The sequence below is a fragment of the Lissotriton helveticus genome, chromosome 11 (assembly GCF_964261635.1).
Source record: "Lissotriton helveticus chromosome 11, aLisHel1.1, whole genome shotgun sequence".
NCBI lineage: Eukaryota > Metazoa > Chordata > Amphibia > Caudata > Salamandridae > Lissotriton > Lissotriton helveticus.
In genome coordinates, this window is record NC_136072.1 from 731,293,643 (window position 1) to 731,318,241 (window position 24,599).

A 24,599-nucleotide genomic window follows, 5' to 3' on the forward strand; every position below is an offset into this window, starting at 1 on the left:
ATATTTTAGAGCCCCAGCACACAACAATAATCAGGTCAGGTGTCTAGCTCCAAGCTATCTCAGCCCAAAATCTGAAACCAAACATAAGAGCTCATTTGACTAGGCATCTGTCCTCCTTGTTGGTCACAGAACTCTACAATCCTCACACTTTTGCGCCACAAGTTGACCAGCCTGAACGCAGCTCCCCGACACAGGCTTTTTCTACGTCTAAAGACTGCTTTGATATCTCAAAAGCAGCACACGGTTCAGTGCTGCAAGAGTCTGGTCTTTCCAGGGGAAAGTCTTTCCCGAAACTCAGTCTCAGAGTGCAGAGACACTGTTAAACATTGCAAAGCCGGCCCAGTACGGCTGGGCATTCACTTCCGGGGGAGCGAGGCAGATGGTTTCTTCCGGGAGAGCAACAAAGAAGTTTTTTTTCCGGGGCAAGTGGGCGGTCTTTTCAGGAGTGAATCATGTGTTTTATAGCCAATCACAGCAATATTTATGGAGCAATACAGCCTCCAGGCTCCTCCCAGTACAATCCCATAACATTTCAATCACTATAAACCAGGGTACAGTCGCCGTTCTATATCTTCACTTAATTGAAGTCGGTTCGTGTCGTCTGTCTAGTGAAATCTATTAGAGCCGAGAGGGAAGCAGAGCTGACCAGAGATTTACTATCTTCTGATTGGAGGTACCACTGGGAGGTAAGGCCCACACTTGGAAAGCTCCCGCCTGATACGGGAGGCTGGTCACGTACACTGTTACTGCCTCTGAAAGTGTTTTGACCATTCTAGCTGTTGCCATCAATTCCGTCTTTCACCTTTCAATCCAGACCTGGAAGACGTCAGTTCTGCTAAAAAAGGGTTGATGTTTACCCCACCAGCCCAGCTGTGTTTGGAATTTTAACCTGGTATCGTTGGCCGCAACTGTTGAAATGAGTAAGAACTAATAGGAATTGTCTATTTTGCTCAAACATGGCTGCACCCTAAAAATGTTTTCCTTAGACTAGACACTGAGAGTTTCTGATTATTCTGACTTACAAGCTCTAGTTTGTTTTTCAGCATTTTCCTTTGCTTGGCAAATTGCATCCTTTAAAAGTATGTGCTGTCACACATGCCAAGGACAAATCCCATGATGGTGTTATATTGATACATAATTGTTGTTGACGAAGCAGTTACGCATTATTTTATTTTATATTAACAGACACCCTTAAACGTATTCCATAACTAAATCTAGATCATTCCGGTTAATGTCCTGTTAAAGTAGACCTTTTGTAGACCGATTGTATAGTATTGTAATGTCACTTATGGAGCGATAACGACCTCTTTTGAGCTTGCTGTGTTTTATCTATAAATGATTGGTATTGTTTCAGAATTTAATTTTCGTTTTCTCAGCTGTTGAGTTTTTTACTTAATCTTTTTTTTGTATGATCCAGACGTGTATCTTTTCTTGGTGGTTTATTTTCAGTATGTTTGTAGGTAGAACACTACATTTATTAATCTTGTATGTTGGAGTATGTGCTTTTTCAGATTTAGAAGTCTGGGCTTTGGATTATCAATGAAAGTAAGCCAGCGAACATGTAACAACAGCCATTGTTTGATTATTTTGAATTTATAAGGTCGCCAAACTGTGTGTCGACCTCGTTAGGGGTATACTGTGCTATAACAAATTATAGATAATATGATAAAGTAAAACCTTTCTAGAACTTGATCCATTTGCTGTGTGAGCGTTTCTGATTTATGTTGGCACACTTATGAAGGTAAGTTAAAACTTTTGGCTAGGCTCTGTAGTGCATAATTAAAGTATATGTTTGGTTAACATCTACTATTTGCATGAATTATTAATTCTGAGAGAACCGCAAAGAATACACCTGAGAAAGTTTCTGGTTTAGAGTCAATAGCCACGAGTTGCCTCTGCCCATTCCTATTCCACGGCACGTGGTGTAGCAAATAATTTGAATGGCAGTTTACTTACTCATCCATAAGCACGAGGAGCTTTGTAATTATTGGCATTTCCTGTAATGTAATCACTGATGCACACTGAATGACGTTGTCATAAGTAGAATTTATGAATTGAAAGACCGGTTTTGGTGAGCTGTGCTAATGCCACACAATGAGGAATACGTTGTTACAGCTTGTCTAAAAACGTTACTTCTACAAGAGATGTAAGCAAAGTTACAATTTCAGTGTTATATGAGCATTTAGACAGTGGAGCATTTAGACAGTGGAGCATTTTGCTCCACAATTCAATCAATCAATCAGGTCATTTGTAGAGCGCACTACTCACCCGTAGGGTCTCAAGGCGCTGGGAGGGGGGGGGGTGCCGCTACTGCTCGAACAGCCAGGTCTTGAGCTTCCTCCTGAAGGAGAGGTGGTCTTGGGTCAGGCGCAGATTGGTCGGAAGTGAGTTCCAGGTCTTGGCGGCCAGGTAGGAAAAGGATCTTCCTCCTGTTGTCGCTCTTCGGATGCGGGGGACGGCGGCGAGGGCGTGGTTGGTTGATCTGAGGAGGCGCTTGGGAGTGTAGAAGTTGATCCGGTTGTTGAGGTAGCTCGGGCCTTGGTCGTGTAGGGCTTTGTGCGCGTGGGTGAGGAGCCGGAAGGTGATTCTCTTGTTGACCGGGAGCCAGTGCAGATCTCTCAGGTGTCCGGAGATGTGGCTGCGTCGGGGGATGTCGAGGATGAGTCTCGCCGAGGCGTTCTGGATCCGCTGGAGTCTCTTCTGGAGTTTGGCCGTGGTTCCGGCGTAGAGGGCGTTGCCGTAGTCCAGTCGGCTGGTGACGAGGGCTTGGGTGACCGTCTTCCTCGTCTCGGTGGGGATCCACCGGAAGATCTTACGTAGCATGCGCAGGATGTTGAAGCATGACGAGGAGACGGCGTTGACTTGTCTGGTCATGGAGAGGGAGGAGTCCAGGATGAAGCCCAGGTTGCGTGCGTGGTCCGTCGGTTTGGGTGCGGTGCCCAGGGCGGGGGGCCACCAGGAGTCGTCCCAGGCGGAGGGCGTGGAGCCCAGGATGAGGACCTCCGTCTTGTCTGAGTTCAGTTTCAGGCGGCTGGTCGTCATCCATTCGGCTACGTCTCTCATCCCTTCGTGCAGGTTGGCTCTGGCGGTGGCGGGGTCGTTGGTCAGGGAGAGGATCAGCTGGGTGTCGTCGGCGTAGGAGATGATGTTCAGGTTGTGTTGGCGTGCGATGGCCGCGAGGGGGCTCATGTAGACGTTGAAGAGGGTTGGGCTCAGCGAGGATCCTTGGGGTACGCCGCAGATGACTTTGGTGGCCTCTGACTTGTACGGTGGTAGGCGGACTCTTTGTGTTCTTCCGTCGAGGAAGGAGGTGATCCATTCCAGTGCCTTCTCCTGGATTCCGATGTTGCTGAGGCGCTGTACTAGGGTGCGGTGGCAGACAGTGTCGAAAGCCGCGGAGAGGTCCAGGAGGATGAGGGCCGCTGTTTCTCCGTTGTCCATCAGAGTTCGAAGGTCGTCGGTGGCGGCGATGAGGGCGGTCTCGGTGCTGTGGTTCGCTCGGAAGTCGGACTGTGAGGGGTCGAGGGATCCATTCGTCTCGAGGAAGGCGGCCAGCTGTTTGTTGACGGTCTTCTCGATGACTTTGGCCGGGAACGGGAGGAGCGAGATGGGACGGTAGTTCTTGAGGTCGGTGGGGTCTGCTGTGGGTTTCTTGAGGAGAGCGCTGAGTTCGGCGTGCTTCCAGCTCTCAGGGAAGGTGGCGGAGTCGAAGGAGGTGTTGATGATGTCCCGCAGGTGGGGTGCGAGGACAGCGTCGGCCTTGTTGAAGACGTGGTGAGGGCAGGGGTCAGTCGGAGATCCTGAATGGATGGAGTTCATGGTGCGGATGGTGTCTTCGGTGCTGATCGGAGTCCAGGTGCGGAGGGTGGTGGTGGGTGGCGTCGTTGCGGTTGTGGCTTGCGTTGGTTGGTTGTTGAAGCTGTTGTGTATGTCCGTGATCTTGTTGTGGAAGTAGGACGCGAGGGAGTTGCAGAGGTCTTGCGACGGTGTGATGTCGTTGTTTCCGGCGTTGGGGTTGGAGAGCTCTTTCACGATGTTGAAGAGTTCCTTGCAGTTGTGTGCGTTGTTGTCCAGCCGGTCCTTGTATTCATTTTTCTTGGTGGCGCGGATCAGTTGGTGGTGTTTCCGGGTGGCGAGCTTGAGGGTGGTCATGTTGTCCGTCGTTGGTTCCCTTCTCCAGGCTTTCTCGAGGGCTCGACAGTTCTTCTTGGAGCTCTTGAGTTCGTCGGTGAACCATGGTGTTTTTCTGCTGCAGGATCTGCTGGGCGGGGTCCTTAGAGGGGCGAGTTCGTCCGCGCAGTTGCTGATCCACTTCGTGAGGTTGTCGGCGGCCTGGCTGGGGTTCGCTGAGTTGGCGGGAGGGTGCTGGCTCAGGGAGGCGGTGAGCTGGTCGGCTGTGATCTTGTTCCAGCTTCTTCGAGCAACCTGTTGCTGGCGGTGGTGGATTACGGTATTAATATTTTCTTGAGGTGATATTAAGACAGTTTTTATAACTCATGATTGGGACAAAGTAAATGAACTGGTTACACACCTTTTGTGCCTGTCTAAGCTGAAAGTAGTGTAGATCCAAAATGTGATGTAGGAGAAAGAGTTTGTAATGTTGTTTAACATTGTTTCTTGCTTTACACCACAGAAGTCGTGTAATGGAGGTGCCTCTTTACATGAATTTTCAAATAGCAGGTACAGGTGCAGTTTAAGACACTAGAGGAGTGGGTATACTAATTGTCACAGTCATTGTGGTGAGCCAAACGTAGCCTCTCCATAAGCAGATTCTAGGATTTATAGAGGATCTTAATGGCTCCTGGGTCACAGAATTTCTTTTATAAAATCCTAATAGATGCACATAGCGTGACTTAAAAGCAGATTGCCACGTTTTAGAATGACTAGTATACCGACATTGTAAAATCATATGACCTTTGACCTGATTGACATCAACTGAAAGGAAATAGTCTGAAAAAGAGATCATAGGAGGAAATTATATAACTTCTGAAGAAATCGCAGGAAATTGCATGACGGCTTTTAATTTTAATGTTAACTACAACTCCTAAACCGTTGACCACCCAACTGTTATAGTCAATGGAGGAAATTGCTTATTAATCCAATGTATACAACTTCTCTTTACAAATAAAGTATGTTTAGACAGTGCATTCTGTTTATGAGTTATTGGAATATGTTGGTCTCAAGTTGGAATTAAAATAACCTTGTAATCTTTAAACCTTCGTGTGTGACTATCAGCCCTAAGGTGTTACCACTAGCAGATACGTAACAACAAGCACACAGTACTTGCAGATCATATAGACGCCAGCACTGACAGCAGCAAGGAAATCTTCGCCATCATTAAAGATTTCACCACGCCTCCTGCCGCCTCCAGCAACATTACCCCCTCACAAGACCTTTGCAGCAAGCTCTCGGAATTCTTCTGTAACAAAATCGCCTCCATATACAGCATCTTTGACCCTCAGCTGGACCCAGTCACCATCGGAACTCAACTTCCAATCACAACCTAAGAACAATCCCTGACCTCATGGCCCACTTACACCGTTGAAATAGCTGCTACCATAAAGTCCATCTTCTCAGGGACCCATCTAACCCTCACCCCAACATGTCTTCAATAAAGAACTCCTACTGATCAGCAAAGCACTACCACCCATTTTCAACGCCTTCATGGAGTTTAATGTCCTACTGCGGTGTTATTAGTACTAGGATGGCCCTGGCGCTCATAAAAGTACGTACATTTCCTGAAAAATGGGCTGTGTTCATCAGCGGTGCTCAAGGGGTGGGGAATCGCCCTAAACCCTCCAACCTCAGAACCTAAGGTAATTTCCAAAATCATTAACAATCCTCAGCACACACAAATATTAGCACAGTATTAAAACTTCAATCATAGCATAATAAAGAGTAATTTGTTGTATTCAGTTCCTTGTCTTTATTTCACAACGTCCAGCCAACACATGTTTCGTCAATAGGGGATTACCCTGTGACTTCTTCAGGGCTGTCGCGCTTGTCACTTCTCTTACTTCTCCTCACCTCTCCGCTGGTTCGACTTTGCTCCTTATTAAAGGAAAGAACACAAACATGTCAGCCTGGCACCATTCTCTTTGGAAGACCACAAACTCACCTGTGGAGTGCCTCAAGTTTCATCGCTCAGCCCCACTCTCTTCAACATATACATGAGCCCTCTGACCAACGTCATCCGTTCACACAACATCAGCATTCTTGCAGATGACACATAATTCATACTCTTCTACTCGGATAAGACCCCCCCCCCCAACACACAAAAACCAGTGTTGCTGGCTTACTTGGAACGGCCTCGTTAGACGGCGGAATGCTTATGGACAGGGGCCTATCATAGCCCTACGCTCTTCGCCTACCAGTTTATGACTAGTATTGGATCCATTTGAAACTGTGGGGTGCAATTTCTGTTCTGGGTAAAACTACTATTTTGAATAGGGACCGATCATTTTTTTTTACTTGAAGACCTTGAATGTCTATGGAATACTTCTGGAACTTATCCATTATTTATTGAAGCCATGAAAAAGTTACTCTGTAACGAAACACGTGTCGGCTGCTGTTCCAACGTCTGACAGGAGGATCATTGTATTAAGCCCTCCATCTTTGAAATACAGTGTTATTGTTTCCAAAGATATGGTCCAAGCTGTATGTTCCATATGTATATGAAATTGAACAGCAAGTAAAAAAAAAATTGTTTGCTGGTCTATCCAATGTGACTTGCATAGAGAAGTATTTATGAATCCATATTGAATTGATTGGAGTGCCGAGGTTTATTCACATGTTTTGACATTATCACTGGGTTCATTTGAGCCACAGTGGGCTGACACATTAGGTAGTGGGGTGTAGATTCTTAACCTTGAGGGGCACTAACACAGTGATGTCAATCTACAATGCACATAGAGCGTGATGTACTACCAACAAGACCACCACTACCATTTGCAAATCTTATCCGTTCACACAACATCAGCATTCTTGCAGATGACACATAATTCATACTCTTCTACTCGACTAAGACCCACCCAACACACAAAAACCAGTTCACTGTCTGCATGAACAAAGTCGCTAACTGGATGAAAGCCAGCTGTCTCAAGCTCAACACCAGCAAGACTGAAGTAGTGATCTTCGGCAAGAACACCTCACCATGGGCTGGCCCAATTCAGACCCACACCAGGAACCTCAGAATAATCATCAACAGGAAACTGGATATGACCGCACAGGTCAACGCCATCACTGCTTTACGCTTCCACACCATGAAGATGCTAAGGAAGATCGCCAAATAGTTTCCAATCAACACTAGAAAACTGTCATGCGCTATTCACCAGCAAGTTGGACTACGGGAGCACCCTCGACACCAGGATCACCAAGCAACTCCCTAGGAGACAACAAACTACACAGAACTTGGCAGAAAGGCTCATCCTCCACCTCCCACACAGAACTCTCATCACACTACACCTCCTGGAGCTCCAACGGCACGCTCATTTCAAATTCTCACACACATTCAATACCCTACACAACTTAGGACACATCTACTTAAACATCTGCGTCTTCTTCCACCAACCACCCAGGCACCTCAGCTCTGCAGGACACCTATTCGCACACATCCCATGCATATACGGAACCAGGCCAGGAGGATGGGAATTTGGAATAGCCTCCCACTCCACATAAGAGCCTTCTCCTCTCTTCATGAATTTTGCAAGAAGCTTATGGCCTAGCTTTTCAATTAACCAACCTTTCATAGGCAGGACTAGGCACACACACCTGTTCTGTGCCAGTATACTCTCGCGGGTGATAGAGCACTTTACCAAAACACATTGTATAACATAAATAACAGTTGGTCTTGGAAATTTTGAAAACTGCATGAACTGTTGCCTCACTTTTTTTTTCTGAATCTGTTCAAGTGATGTCTGTAAAAGGCTGTAAAAACATAAGAGAAAATATGTACAATATGTATATATTTAAGCTAAATGTGGATTGTCAAAAATAAATGCATTAAGTTTTTAATGAATGCAGTCTAGCGTAGCAAGTGAGCTTTTCACCCTACAATAAAAAAAATTAAACTGAATCATGATGAAGATTTAATGTCAGCTGCAGTTTGAGGTGCGGTGCTCTTGACTAATCGTTTGAGGAAATAACACAGTTGTGGCTTTTGTATTTGAATGTTTCCTCATTGTCATGCTCTGACTCCCCAGTACAGTTAACACAGCAATATTCAATTAATATGTGTAGCCATTCTTTCTCATTGCCATGAGCTGGAGGCCATATACATGTATGTATGTGGGTGTATGTATATATACTAAATAATGTCATATATAGATATAGATATAGATATATATATATATAGATGTATATTAAAGCATGAAATTATTTAGTCCTTGATGTGGGCTTTACTCTTCAACGTGATTTCTGCTACCTTTTTATTAATACTTCATTACCATTCCTTCCTCAGCACCTTTCTTCCACTGTTTAGGAATATGTAGATATTTTGGATGGTTTAGTACGTCTTAGGGTCTCCTTTCCCTTTACAGCCCTTGAAAGCACCGTTGTCAGAGCCTGCCTTTGGATTGGTAGCAGCCCTGAAGATGGATTGGTAGTCAGCCTCTTGCCTTTTTCGTCTGCTTTTATCTCGACTGAAGTTTCCTAAAGTACTGATTTTTTTTTTCCCTTCAGTCTGCGAAATCTGTGGCTCCCAAAAATATTTCTGATCATTTACCAGGAGTATGTATCCTCCCCTCACTCTTGTTTGTTTTCTGAAGACTTTAAAATCTCCAAGTCATTTTCTACTATTAAGAAAGGGGGGGGGGCTGTGTGTTTTTTCCTAAATGAGGGTGTCTGTACTTCCCCTGCTCGAAACCTCAATATAGAAGAAGCCTCATGTTTCAGGGGTTAGAATTATAAAAAGCACTTAACAGATCTGGGCATCCTCTTTTGAAATGATAATCTCCCATTTGCCAGACCACCTCCAGAGACTTTCGAGAACAACATTTACACTAGAAGTGGGCGTTTGACAAAAATGTCATTTAGCTAATTGATAGTCGCCTCATCAACCACCTCTTCCTTATCGATCATACCAGCTTAATCATGACCTTGTCAACCTTCCTTAACCAACTACATAAGACAATGAGGAATTTTTTGGCCAACTATTGCCTGTTGACTGTGTCCCCATTGTCCATGTCTTCCTTGCAATCACCTTCTCGTAAACTAATTGATGTTGATACCGGTTTTTGGATCTACCATGCTAGATATCCGCACTAGTTCCTGGGATTGTGCACCACTCCCTGCTAAAAACCACCCAGGAAGTACTACAAGACAGAATAATCAGCCAGAAGGAGTTAGAGAAGTACACTAACTTCAGACGGCTATGTAAACTTGTTCTAGACATTTAGTTGATTTCGCAGAGGAAACAGGAAGAGGAAACTGATTATGGGGTCACTGATGCAAAAAGTAAAATACAATTCCCACTCGGATACTCAGAACTTCTGAGGATAAATGGTGGTTAGGAGGAGACTGATGTAAAATGTTCACCTCTTTTTCCCAGTCAGATACCAGAGGCTTCAGTGACAACCTTTGTATGGTTCAGATATTGGTGGGTTTTTCTGATTTCTTATTCGCCCCTGATGGACTAATTCACTGAAAGTTCTCCAAAATCTCTTCCATACCCTACTTTTCGAGTCAGACAACTCATCCTACTTTTTTTCACATTCTCTCTCACCTGTTCTTTCTGCCTTCCCCACTTCGGATTATCCCAGATTGTGGATCGTCTGTTTCAGCTACTTTTGTTCCTATTAACCTAGAGAACTGGCTGAGCCCTAGCTTCACTATAAATAAGAAATGTTCACCTGGGAGGCCTACCAATGATTCCTGACTGTGTGTCCCAGTAGATTCGCTGCTGAATTTTATTTCTTTATAAATTCTAAAGAGTAAGAAAGCTTTTTTTCAAGTGTGACTTTTGTAAGAAGCTTTGTAAATCTATGAAAACAATATATGACTTTAACAATCCCCGTAACGGTTACTCACAAAATAGTCACTCGCATCCGCTTCGTCTATGGAGCTGATGAGAAAAATGGATGGACTGTAATGAAGTAGAATGTTCAAGATTCTTGTCCAAATGCCTTCTCTGACTTCATAATTTTTGCTGCAGCAAATAGGTCATCAAATAACCACTGGATATTGCCAAAGAGTTGCATAGGGCATTTATAAAGTGCAATATACAGTAATGGCTGTCTTAAGGTGCTGGTCTAGAAAACTCGAGACTTGTGCGGTTAGAACTGATGTGTTGGCGTGTGTTTAAATGTAGAAAAGTTTCCTTCCCTTCCATAGGGACTAATACATGATAAAAATGCATAGCAGCAATCATGTAACATGCTTATCTTTTTGACCCTAAGTGACGGGCAAACATGAAGTTATTTTGTGCAGTACCTAGATTTAATTTGTGAGCGGACATCTGTCAGTATAGTGGTAATGATAGACATAGCAAACTTGAGCTTCAAATAAATGGGCAATGATTTTGAGGAGAGGGGCTGTCTGTACAGTGTCAATTTTGCATTGAAGGTGTAGGAGAGCATTTTGGTAAGTCATTTGATAGTTATGGTCACTTCAAAAAGCATATTGGTAAGAACTGAAAAACATTAAGATGGGGGAACTCCTGGGTTTGTGAGTGCTTAACAAAGAAAATAGTGTTAGCCCTTTAAAGGTGACTTTGGCAGGACACCGGAAATGGAATTCGGATCCTGTTATAATCCATCTTTTCTTCAGTCTTACAACAACTACCCATACAACTATCTGTGAAACGAGGGGCACTGATCAAAATGGGTATTAGTAGCTTCTTCTGTAAGGCATCACTAACGTATATTTTCATTATTCCAGTGGAGAGAGGCATCTGCGGGCACTGTGAAGCACGTGAATCCTTAATAGCTCTCTTTGCATTCCAGACATTATCTATTTTTGTATACTTCATTTAGTTCACTTGTGCATGACATTGAGTTCATCAGGAGACTTCCCTAAACTAGATGTGAAATACAACAATCCTTACTATGTTGTTTGAAGGAGCAATACATAAAGTACTAAAAATCCAAACTTAAAAACATATAGTCAAAACCTTTTATGTTTGAATAATTCCGTTGATTGGAGTCCCACCCAGGAAATGTTTCAAAACAAGTTTGTTATAGAGCAAATCGTGAGACTGATGACGCTCTAAGAAATCATACCTTTTCTTATGGCAGGTGATAGTCTGGTGTCTGTTAAGCTTGAGGACACCTGTTGCTACATGTCCATTCTTTGTGGTCACAGACGGTACTTCAGTTTCATAATCAATGGACAGTATTCTGGTTCTGGAGCCTCTGTTTGAGGTGCACATTTGCGCCATGGATTCTCATAAATTGATTGGCACCTCTGCCATCATGTGTGCCTTCCTGTACTTGGAACGATTGACTAGTTAAACTAGTTTAGCAGGTGGGATCAATGCAGGCCATGTTTAGAGTGCGTCATTGTCTTCAGCTGAGCTTTGGTACTGACTCTGAAAATGTCAAGCCTGTGTCTATCAGGACATTGTGAAAGTTGGAGAACATATGCGTACTTAATAAATGAGGCTCAAGGAATCAAAAGAAATGACAGGGTCTTGGGACTCTGGCAAAACGTTCAGACTGCTTGTCCCAAGCTACCTTCCTTTCTTGACTACACATCCAGGAAGTAACAGTTTCCATCTGACTGCTTTACAGAAATCTAAGAAGGGTAACTCCTGCCACGAATGTACCTGCCACTAGTTGCAAACCCTCTGGTTGAATGAGCTGATAACCTATTGGAAAAAGCGTTACTGTGTTGAGGGTAATGCAAAGTGACATCAACATGGTTAGTTCCTGCTTGAAAGAAATCCACTCAGCATGTGTTGCCTCCCAAATAAGATGAATAGCTGGAGTGATTTAAAAAAGTCGCTTGGCATGTCCAAATAGTATCTTGGGTACCTCTTCAATAGATCTTATGCTCAGTTGCAGATACATATTTTCGGAAGGACTTAGATAAGCATATGGTTCGAATCAAAATACCAGACATTTGGGAAGAACATGCAGTTAGTTCTGAAGAAAACTTTCCTCTTGTGAAATTTAGTGAAAGACTCCTTAGTAGAGAGAGCTTAAGTTTGTCACGCTCATTTGGCTGACAGAACTACGTATAAGAAGGTCGTCTTCCAAGTCAGGAGCTTGATGTCCATTTTGTGAAGCTGTTTGAAGGAATGAACCATCACTTTAGAGAACATTCTTTTAAGTTCCTTTAAGGACAGTTTTACAGACTTTGTAGATTGGTAAAATTACAATGCATGATTTGCTGACTCATTGAAAGTGATCAGATGAGTGCAGTCTGCTTTGTGCTGATTTGCGTGTAGTTCTCTACATTCATTATAAAGTGCTACTCATTGCACCTACCTATAATACTTTTTTGCTAAAATTGCTGCTTTAAAATTGTGCTCAAAAGTAATAAAAAATCTAGTTTGGTTTGTAATGTTTCTAATGGTCTCCAAAATGGGAAGCAGCCATACTTGGCTATCAAACAATATTATGTTTGGCAGCGTATTTTTTGTTTCGCCATCTCCTGTAAAGTAGAGTATGTTTTATGTTTATTTTAATTTTATTTGCAAAGTTTTATATAGCGTGGACATGACCCTTCAAGCTGTCAGAGGACTGTACACGTGGCCGTCAGATCATACATAAAAGACAAGATGCAGTAGGGACATAACAGGGAGCAAAAAATCACAAATACCTACAGATACTGTATATCAAAACAATTTGGAGGATCATGATCCCTAGAAGTCTACAACCAAAGGATGGGACTGAATGGCTGCGCATGACTAGTGAAGGAATCTATTCATCAGAATCCTTTTTACTTCCTTTTTGAAGAAGGTAGAGGAGGGCTTTGTCCTGATTGCAGGCTATAGTGAGTTCAATATTCTAAGGGCTAGACCAGAGAAGGAGCTGTTGTAAGTCTTCTTCTTTTTGAACTTCTGTGGCTTCAGCAGTAGGGAGTTTAAGCTACTTGAGGAGCAACTTCTTCCAAAAAGTTCAGTTCTTTTGGCCAGATAGACAGGTGCATTATGGTGAAGTGCCGTGTGTGTCATGCAAACTATCTTCAACTTGATTCTTGCTTTAAATGGGAGCCATTTTAGTTGGTTGAGATCAGGTGTGATTTAGTTGAATCTTCTGGATCCAGTGATGAGCCTGGCAGCCGTGTTTAAAGTAGCCGTTAGTGGAGCCAGCTGCACGTTGGGTAAACCAGCAAGAGTAACACTCCCATAATCCAGACAGGAGATAACCAGGGATTGAACTGCTAACTGAAAGTCAGCCGGGGGCAGGAAAGGTTTGATTTTTCCTTCATATATTTGGATGGTAGTTAGCTCCCCTAGTAGTGGCACTGATATGATCTTGCATCTTCAGGTGTTTGTCCTATGTGATGCCTAGTGGAATCTAACAAGTGCGGGACGTAGTTGAAAGCAGTAAGTTGCTTCAGCCATTCTTCTATAGGGTAAGAGTGATTGTGAGGTATGATCAGCGGGAATTCAGTTTTGAGGATGTTGAGCATGAGGTTATTGCTGGTCAGCCATTGTTGGGTATTCTGTAGGGTGCAGTTGAGCAGTTTGATGGCGTCAACGGAGGAAATGTTCTAATACAGTTGAGTGTCATCAGCGTACATGTGCTAATTAATGCTAGAGAGATACAAAAGATCGTTAAAAAGTTCCATGAACAAATTGAATAAGGTGGGAGACAGTGTGGATCCTGGGGTAACTCCATCATGACAGGAGTAGTGTCAGATAGGGTTTGATTGACCTTGATTCTTTGTGTTCTATTATGAAGGAAAGAAGCAAACAATTTTAGGACGGGACCAGATAGCATGATTGACCTTCTTGAGAATAGGATGGGGCTATCATGGTTGACCGTATCGAAAGCTGAAGAGAGTTCAAGTAATAGAAGTAAACAGGGTTTGTTTTAGTCTGACATTGCCCGGGCATAATCAACGATGTGTGTAAGAGCAATGTCTGTGCTATGACCCATTCTGAAGCTAGATTAATGATGATCAAGGAGTCGAAAATGTTTGTGTTTGCAAAGTTGCCTGTGTATGTATTTCTCTAAAAGTTGTTGAGGTCAGACCCATTCACTATTACAAGGGGCACTCGGCAGGGTTGCCCTCTATCCCCCCTGCTTTTCGATCTCTATATTGAGCCGTTTGCTCAAAAAATTCGGGAGGACAATAACATGCCTTTCAGATATAGAGATTGGGAAAAAAAGTGTCCCTGTATGCTGACGACATTATGATCATGACGACAGATATCAGCACCGCTTTTCCGGCAGCCATAAATTTAGCATTGGAATTTGGTAAAATATCAGGGTACGAGGTTAATGCCTCCAAGACCGAAGTTATGGCATGGAACAGCGAAGCAATAGGGCTTTCTGAGCAATTAAGTAGTAATATGAGATATCTAGGCTTAAGAATTGTTAAGGATATCAACTTGATTGCCTCTACCAACTTTGCTTTAGTTGCTAAAGAATGTAGGAAGTTAATGGGATCTTGGGGACATCTCCCACTGTCAGTCCTGGGTCGTGCAAACTTAGTAAAATGTCCATTTTACCTAAGTTGACTTTCATCTTTAACAGTATACCACTATATTTTGACGCAACACTAATAGCAAAGATGCAGAGTGACATCTTTTCATTTATCTGGAAGAACAAGAGTGTAAGAATAGCCTGGAAGTTAAGGCGCCGCAGGGAGAAGGGTGGTCTGGCTGGTCCTGACCTTCAGATATACGCGTGGGCTTTTCAGATGGCACATGCCCGAATGTTGCTAAAAACTCCATCAGACCAAGGCATAGGGATGATGTTTACAGCATTATTACAGTGTGAAAGACTGGGGCAGTCTGGTTTTCTTTTTAAGTTTGGAGACCCTAAAGTTTTCAAGAAGGTCAAACTGAAGGTGCTGCAGGGCCTAGCAAGAACTTGGTTCAATCTCAGGGTTGCTACTAAACTAGGATACCATTCGAATAGATCTCCTATATGGGATCTCCCCGCTCCCCCAGGTTGGGTAAATGATACACTGGTAACTCCATTAATAGATGCTGGAATCTCAACATGGGGTGACCTGTTTGTGGAAGGGACCATGCTTTCCTGGGAACATCTAGAGAGCAAGGTGGGCCCCAACCTCTCTAGATTGAAATTTTTGCAAATTTCAAGCTGGGCACAAGCACAGTCAGCTAGAGCTCCCCGTCGTTTCAACATGCCCCTAGGAGAAGGTAGCCTACTGGAATCTTCTTTGCTTGATAAAACACCGGTACCCAAGGAGGTTTCCCTTTGGTATAACCTAATCTTGGAAGAGATCGATGGGTAATTCCATCTTCCAGTCTTATTATTGAGCTCCTTGTTGCCTTCTCTGAATTTGAATGATTTATGGCTGATCTCCTGTAATGTTCTCTGGGACATAGTCAAACCATATAAATAACAAAGGAGAGAGTCAGGGAAATTACACCAACTATGTGTGGTGGGAACTCCTGGTCCCCGGGGTTAATTGTAACAACAATGGAGGAGTACCCCCTAGGAAAACACAGAGAAAAAAACTCTGTTTCTAGAGCTTAAAGCTTAGGTCAGCACAGTGTGCCCCAACCCGTTACTGGACAGTGCATGTCCTTATAGAAGACCCCTCACTCACCAACCTAGTTGGTGACATGCTTCACCATCGGGGTCCCACCCCATAGGCCGAGTGCCCACAGGGTGTGCTGCGACACCTGACTACAGTGGAGCGGGTTTCTTTTTATTTTATATGTGCATAAAAATTACAGTGAGAAGTGTGTTAAAAAGGGCCAAAACTACTCACTTCAAGACTTTATTCTTGAGTGCTTGAACCCCTATAAAATCAATGTGGCACCCGTGCCTAATTAGGTAGGCTTTGGTGTCTCAAAAAGTGTAATATGTTAAAAATAGCGAAGTGTGCTATGTGAATATTACAAGAAAAATTAATAATAAGGTCTACAAGTTTCAACCATTGAAGTGATTCTTAGGTTTTCGTCAGGACCGTGGTGATTGAACTGGGTGGTCCGCACTCGCTAAGGTGCGCCCTGCCCTCGTTCACTTTGAAGACCGCAAAATTGCGATCTAGTGTAAAAGGGTGTGTCTTTTCCTCATTCAGGAGAAAAACCTGTGAGAGAGAAGGGGGGGAAAAAAGGGTTGGGAACACGTACCAGGGGGAACAAAACAAGGATGTACACTTAACATATATTGTGCTGGTCGTAGTCGCCTTTGAATGGTCATTACATGGAAAACCCATGCTAATATATCGTACTAGTGGTAGGGTCCATCTAATTCGATCAAAATGTGCTCCAGTGCTAGTTACCGGAACGTGCTTAGGTAAATAAAACCCCAGCGCCGCGGTGAGGTGTCGGTCTGGCAGGGCGACTGGGTTTGTTGCAAGAGGAAACAAGTGTGAGAGAGCGTGATCGTTATCGTGCTGCGTTTTAAGGGGGCTATGGTATATTGGTCATAGATCTCCCCGGCGGGCGGCTAAACCTTCAAACCACAAGTGGGCTTGCGTATAGTACAAACGTCGCCCTAGTGGTTATAGAAAATAGCATCAAAACGTAATGCTTACACTTGAGGCGGTAACTACCGCTTCATGGGCATCTGAACTTCCAAAACGGCAAGTGCCTGTCACCTAGATATTCAGAGACAAAGGTAGACAATGAATAGAGTTTTGCCCGAATGAGACAGATCGGAAATGGAAATATTACGGGAGTTCAGTGCGGTGAGTGCCGCCCCGTAAGAAGGTCAGCGTAGTTACACTTACTTGCGGCTTCAGTTCGTCTCGCGGTAAACCTACTTGGTTACTGCTCGAGATGCCCCGTGGAGTGACCAGCTGCCTTCCGATGCCGGTAAAGTAAACCGATCAGTATTTCCTGGTTGGGCGTGGCCCGACTCGTGACCCTCGGTGAACCAATCGGGGTGTGCTAAAAGGGAGGAAACTTCTTTCTCTCCCGATCACGTGGTAAATGGAGCGTGAGGCGGAGCGGTGTGGTATTCATTTACACCCACGCTCTAACGTTAGAATGTGAGGGAGGGAACATTTAAAAAAAAAAAAAACATATTTGTTGGTGCAAGGGCCCCCTTCCCTGAATGTGAACAAATCGGATGTAGGGGTCCTTTGACAGAACGGGAATGGCGATAAGGAATGACTTCCAGGTATTTACAGGGGACGTCGATAGTTAGTAATCAGACGTAAAAGTATACTCAACCCAAGGAGTGATCTGCAGCTGGATATATATATGGGTGTAGAGCACATTGGTATTAAAACTGCTCACAGGAAAGTTGATGATCAATGTAAATGGGTGGGTACCCCTTTGGACTGGGGTTAAGACGTGATCATAATCAACCACCTCTTGATAACAGTGCACTGGGGGGAGGAAAAAAGTTTATAAAGAGCACACTGATACCTACTTCACTGTCACAGTAATTACTAAATGTACAGTGGGTGAATTTAAACAATACAACAAGGCCAAATGCATGAACAGAGTATTCATGCAATGTGTGCAGAAGAAAGTATTTATCCCATCACGGTGTTCCACGGGATATTGTCGTTCAAACCGGTCTTGTGAGTAGAGAGCCTATAAACCCACCTCTGTTCCTTTTCGAACAGGCGTTGATTCAGATTAGTTCCTGGTTTGACCTGTTCGATAACGGTCCACTGTATATCATAGGTGTATGTCCAACTGACATATAATGTTCAGTGAGCTTTGTGTTGGCTTTCTTGCACCTAATAGTGCTCCTGTGCTCTCCAATGCGTATTTTGACCTTTCTGCTAGTCATTCCTACATAATGTAGGTTACAGGGACACGTTATTCTGTAAACAACGTTCTCGCTGTTACAGTTAGTTTGCTCTCTAATTATCCATGTCTTGTTTGGTTCCAACAGTAGAGTCTTAGTATTGTGGGTGAAGGGGCACACGCTGCAGCTACCACACCTGTAGTGGCCTGTCACCTTCGGTAAACCCCATATGTTGAGTACCGTTTCTTTCTCTGTCGCCTCTTGCCTTGGTCTGGTGTTAACTACTGCGTCTCTGATGCTCCGTGCTTTTCTGTACGAGAACAGGGGTTTATCCCATTTCAGGTTCCCTGTATTCAGTATGGTCCAATGCTTCCCTATTATTTTGGTCACCTCGTTGGAGATGGTGTTATACGTGGTAACACAGGTCAAGGGGGTCTCGTTGGTTGTTTTAGTTTGATTTTCCAATAGGGCGGCTCTCGGCTGATTTCGTGCTCGTTTTTTACTTTTGTACAGAATTTTCTCAGGATATCCCCGATTCCGCAATTTCTGGGTGAGATCGTGGGCCTGTTTCTTGTAGTCGTCAAGTTCGCTACAGTTTCGGCGGATGCGTAGAAATTGCCCGTAGGGCAGGTTTTCACGCAATGGTCTCGGGTGAAAACTTTCAAACCGTAGCAAGTTGTTTTTTGCTGTGGGTTTGTAGTGAGTTATTGTTGACAGCTTCCCGTTCTTTTTTGTTATTGTCAGATCAAGGAAGATCAAAGTATTCAGATCCTTCTAGGCTACCCCTAAAAAGATCCCTTTTTAGGGGTAGCCTTCTCAACATCATTGAAGACGGCTTGCTTCGAAGGAAGCAAGCCGTCTTCAATGATGTTGAGAAGGCTACCCCTAAAAAAAGTTCATGAATCTCACGAAACAGGAGAGAATTGCATTGGGCAATTTACAAAACTCTGATACCATCGTAATAAAACCCGCTGATAAAGGCGGAGGGGTAGTTGTGCAAGACAGATCAGCTTACCAGACTGAATGTCTCAGACTACTAGCGGACCACAAGAATTACCGGAGACTACCGGTTGACCCAACAGAAGACCTGAAAAGCGAGATTAAATCACTTGTGGAGTACGGAGAAGCTGAAGGCTACATGTCAAAACAGGAGGCGGATTTCTCATGCAAAAGTGAGGGGAGAGTACCCTATTTCTACACACTCCCTAAAATGCATAAAAACAAAATACCCCCTCCCCCCCTGGGAGACCAATAGTATCCGGTTTGGGTTCCCTCCTGGAACCTCTGTCACGTTTCTGTGACGTGTTCTTTAAGACTCTGGTACAAAAAACCAGCACTTACCTACAAGACACTAAAAGCTTGTTGCAACTCCTGGATCAACTCACCGTGGACAATGACACCATCCTGGTGAGTTTTGATATCGATCTGTACACTAGTATCCCCCAGGATGCCACACTGGAGGTACTTAGTAAGGCGCTTGACAAAGAGGAATGGACATCAAGAACCCCCAGACAATTTATTCTGGAGTGTGCAAGATTGGCACTCAAAAGAAACTATTTTGAGTATGAGGACAAGATATACCTGCAGACCGGGGGTACATCCATGGGCAGCACATTTGCCCCGAGTGTGGCGGGCCTCTATGTCCATGATTTTGAGGAGAAGTACATCCTCAGCAATACCAACCCCTACGGCCCTAACATTTTGTTATGGAGAAGGTACATCGACGATGTGCTGACCATATGGAAGGGTACAGAAGAGACCTTAGTATCCTTCTTCAACTGGATTAATACATGTGACGACCACCTGAGGTTCACTTATGAGAAGGATCTGAATACTTTGGTCTTCCTTGATCTGACAATAACAAAAGAGAACGGAAAGTTGTCAACAATAACTCACTACAAACCCACAGCAAAAAACAACTTGCTACGGTTTGAAAGTTTTCACCCGAGACCATTGCGTGAAAACCTGCCCAACGGGCAATTTATACGCATCCGCCGAAACTGTAGCGAACTTGACGACTACAAGAAACAGGCCCACGATCTCACCCAGAAATTGCGGAATCGGTGATAGCCTGAGAAAATTCTGTACAAAAGTCAAAAACGAGCACGAAATCAGCCGAGAGCCGCCCTATTGGAGAATCAAACTAAAACAACCAATGAGACCCCCTTGACCTGTGTTACCACGTATAACACCATCTCCAACGAGGTGACCAAAATAATAGGGAAGCATTGGACCATACTGAATACAGGGAACCTGAAATGGGATAAACCCCTGTTCTCGTACAGAAAGGCACGGAGCATCAGAGACGCAGTAGTTAACACCAGACCAAGGCAAGAGGCGACAGAGAAAGTAACGGTACTCAACATATGGGGTTTACCGAAAGTGACAGGCCACTACAGATGTGGTAGCTGCAGCGTGTGCCCCTTCACCCACAATACTAAGACTCTACAGTTGGAACCAAACAAGACATGGATAATTAGAGGGCAAACTAACTGTAACAGCGAGAACGTTGTTTACAGAATAACGTGTCCCTGTAACCTACATTATGTAGGAATGACTAGCAGAAAGGTCAAAATACGCATTGGAGAGCACAGGAGCACTATTAGGTGCAAGAAAGCCAACACAAAGCTCACTGAACATTATATGTCGGTTGGACATACACCTGATGATATACAGTGGACCGTTATCGAACAGGTCAAACCAGGAACTAATCTGAATCAACGCCTGTTCGAAAAGGAACAGAGGTGGGTTTATAGGCTCTCTACTCACAAGACCGGTTTGAACGACAATATGCCGTGGAACACCGTGATGGGATAAATACTTTCTTCTGCACACATTGCATTAATACTCTGTTCATGCATTTGGCCTTGTTGTATTGTTTAAATTCACCCACTGTACATTTAGTAATTACTGTGACAGTGAAGTAGGTATCAGTGTGCTCTTTATAAACTTTTTTCCTCCCCCCAGTGCACTGTTATCAAGAGGTGGTTGATTATGATCACGTTTTAACCCCAGTCCAAAGGGGTACCCACCCATTTACATTGATCATCAACTTTCCTGTGAGCAGTTTTAATACCAATGTGCTCTACACCCATATATATATCCAGCTGCAGATCACTCCTTGGGTTGGGTATACTTTTACGTCTGATTACTAACTATCGACGTCCCCTGTAAATACCTGGAAGTCATTCCTTATCGCCATTCCCGTTCTGTCAAAGGACCCCTACATCCGATTTGTTCACATTCAGGGAAGGGGGCCCTTGCACCAACAAATATGTTTTAAAAAAAAAAAAAATTCCCTCCCTCACATTCTAACGTTAGAGCGTGGGTGTTATGGATACCACACCGCTCCGCATCACGCTCCATTTACCACGTGATCGGGAGAGAAAGAAGTTTTCTCCCTATTAGCACACCCCGATTGGTTCACCGAGGGTCACGAGTCGCGCCACGCCCAACCAGGAAATACTGATCGGTTTAATTTACCGGCATCGGAAGGCATCTGGTCACTCCACGGGGCATCTCGAGCAGTAACCAAGTAGGTTTACCGCGAGACGAACTGAAGCCGCAAGTAAGTGTAACTACGCTGACCTTCTTACGGGGCGGCACTCACCGCACTGAACTCCCGTAATATTTCCATTTCCGATCTGTCTCATTCGGGCAAAACTCTATTCATTGTCTACCTTTGTCTCTGAATATCTAGGTGACGGGCACTTGCCGTTTTGGAAGTTCAGATGCCCATGAAGCGGTAGTTACCGCCTCAAGTGTAAGCATTACGTTTTGACGCTATTTTCTATAACCACTAGGGCGACGTTTGTACTATACGCAAGCCCACTTGTGGTTTGAAGGTTTAGCCGCCCGCCTATCGATATCTATGACCAATATACCATAGCCCCCTTAAAACGCAGCACGATAACGATCACTCTCTCTCACACTTGTTTCCTCTTGCAACAAACCCAGTCGCCCTGCCAGACCGACACCTCACCGCGGCGCTGGGGTTTTATTTACCTAAGCACGTTCCGGTAACTAGCACTGGAGAACATTTTGATCGGATTAGATGGACCCTACCACTAGTACGATATATTAGCATGGATTTTCCATGTAATGACCATTCAAAGGCGACTACGACCAGCACAATATATGTTAAGTGTACATCCTTGTTTTGTCCGCCCTGGTACGTGTTCCCAACCCTTCCCCCCCCCCCCTACTCTCTTACAGGTTTTTCTCCTGAATGAGGAAAAGACACACCCTTTTACACTAGATAGCAATTTTGCAGTCTTCAAATTGAACGAGGGCAGGGCGCACCTTAGCGCGTGCGGACCACCCAGTTCAATCACCACGGTCCTGACGACAACCTAGGAATCACTTCAATGGTTGAAACATGTAGACCTTATTATTAATTTTTCTTGTAATATTCACATAGCACACTTCGCTATTTTTAACATATTACACTTTTTGAGACACCAAAGCCTACCTAATTAGGCACGGGTGCCACATTGATTTTATAGGGGTTCAAGCACTCAAGAATAAAGTCTTGAAGTGAGTAGTTTTGGCCCTTTTTAACACACTTCTCATTGTAATTTTTATGCACATATAAAAGAAAAAGAAACCCGCTCCACTGTAGTCCGGTGTAGCAGCACACCCTGCGGGCACTCGGCCTAAGGGGTGGGACCCCGATGATGAAGCATGTCACCAACTAGGTTGGTGAGTGAGGGGTCTTCTATAAGGACATTCACTGTCCGGTAACGGGTTGGGTCACACTGTGCTGACCTAAGCTTTAAGCTCTAGAAACAGAGTTTTTTTTCTGTGTTTTCCTAGGGGGTACTCCTCCATTGTTGTTACACATATTCAAACCAGCCTGGCTCCGCAGGAACCACCTTTTTACCCTTCACAGGGCCTACTACTCCCCCCAGAGACTGACTAAATTTTCAACAGGGGAACCGGTGGCATGTGCCCGGTGTGGTCTAGTGGCAGCCTCAAATGCACATATGTTTTATGACTGCCCACGCTTGACGTCTTATTGGGACTCAATTGGCAACAAACTAACATCTGCAATAGGTTCCACAGTGGTTATAGATCTCCGGCTTGTAATCTTTGGTGTAGTGGATCAAAAGCGAAGTCCTGCTAACAACCTTTTGTTCTACTCTATCCTGGTGGCCCGTAGAGAAATCTGCAAGCGGTGGAAAGAGGCTTCTCCTTCGTCGTTACATGACTGGTGTTCCTCCATGTTACAAATATCAAAAATTGATCTCGCATGGGCCGGGAAACCAGATAAAAGAGCTTTTTGGCAGATACTTGATTGGTCCCATTAGTCTAAGCTGGGGTTTTATTCCCCCCTCAACCCCCCAGGTCCGATGATTACGAAGCCATGATATACTCTCCCCGCTAAAACATCTTCGCCCTTTCTCTCGGCGAATTGGTGATACAAGTAATGGTGGTAACTGGCTAATGGTTGAGATCTGAACTACATGTAACAAGGCGTAAGGATTGGCTGGGTGAACGACATAGCTGTAGGGTTCCGGCAGATCAGTACATCGTTTATACCCCTACCAGCCTCCGACTGAGACAGCATGTCAACTCCCCAATATGCCATCTTTCCCTGTCCACAGCTTCGACAGATTACAACCATGGTGAAGATGAGGACTAAAAAAAAAAAAAAAAGTTGTTGAGGTCTGACAGGTCTGCATTAGTTTTTTTCTGGAATAGGGGTAACCTGTTTTATCTTTGGACTATCGGGGAAATATGCCCTTCGAGAGAAATGCGTTGACAAGCTTGGTCCAAAGAGGGAGTATAGAAGGGCTGAATTGTTTAATGAGCTTGGCAGGCAGGAAATCATTGAAGAGGCTGGAGGGTTTTATTGTAGTTAATACTGTGAGTAAAAAATCTTCATCTGGGATTTTGAAATCCCTCAAATTAGCATTGTTTTTAGTAGTATAGACAAAAGGAGCGGAAATAACCTTGTGCAGTACAGGTAGAGGTTTGGGTTGGACCTGGGTTAACAAAAGCTGGGAGTCTCAAAGTAGGTCTGATTCAATCCTCGTTGTCTTTGCAATATTTAGTGGCTATGGGGACCTTATTAGTCCCTCCCCTTGCTTTCATATTCTGTTTAACAAATTCCATCTTTGTTTAGTGTTACTGCTTGTGTGAAAAACTTTTCAAAGCCTCTCTGGTTGGCAGTGTCAAATGTCAACTCACACTGCTTCCGCAGTCAAATGATGGTGTGAAGTACCATAGAGTGGCATAAGGTGGCGTAGAGTGGAGTGCTGCAGCATTGTAGAGTGTAGTGGCCTAGAGTGCAATGGTGCAGAGTAGAGAAGAGTGGAATACAGTGCAGTGGCATAGACTGCTGTGATGTAGAGTGGTGTAGAGTGATGCAGAGTAGAGTGCAGTGGGCGTAGCGTGCTGCAGAGTGTAGTGGCATAGATTGCTTTGGCTTAAAGTAGTGCAATGGTGCAGAGTAGAGTGGCATAGAGTTCAGTGGAGGAGAGTGAAGTGTTGCAGAGTAGAGTATCATTGAGTGCAGTGACATAGAATGCACTGGTGTGGAGTGGTGTAAAGTGCAGTGGGGTAGAGTTGTAGAGTATAGTGGCATAGAGTGCAGCAGTGCAGAGTAGATTAGAGTGGCGTGGAGTGGTACAGAGTAGCTTGCATTGGCATACTGTGCATTGACGTTCAGTAGCATAGAGTGCAGTGTTGTAGAGTGGAGAGGCCTAGACTGGAGAGTCAGTTACAAACCATAAAACCAATGGTTAGCAGTGGGTGGAATGCCTTCCCAGGGAATCTTTCTGAATGTCCCCAAGATGTCTT

At 44.3% G+C, this 24,599-nt stretch overlaps 1 protein-coding gene across 2 annotated transcripts in view; it reads left to right on the forward strand.

Annotated features, from left to right (window-relative positions):
- Positions 1-493: 493 nt before the first annotated feature.
- Positions 494-24,599, forward strand: part of BNIP3L (BCL2 interacting protein 3 like) — a 110,334-nt gene continuing 86,228 nt past the window's right edge. Inside the window, exon 1 of one of the 2 annotated variants that reach the window (XM_078666612.1) lies at positions 494-686. Coding sequence is in view for 1 of the 2 variants with exons in the window: in XM_078666611.1 (XP_078522737.1) it covers positions 917-920 (4 nt within the window). In the remaining variant the exon portion in view is untranslated. The other variant, XM_078666611.1, reaches the window with a different exon arrangement.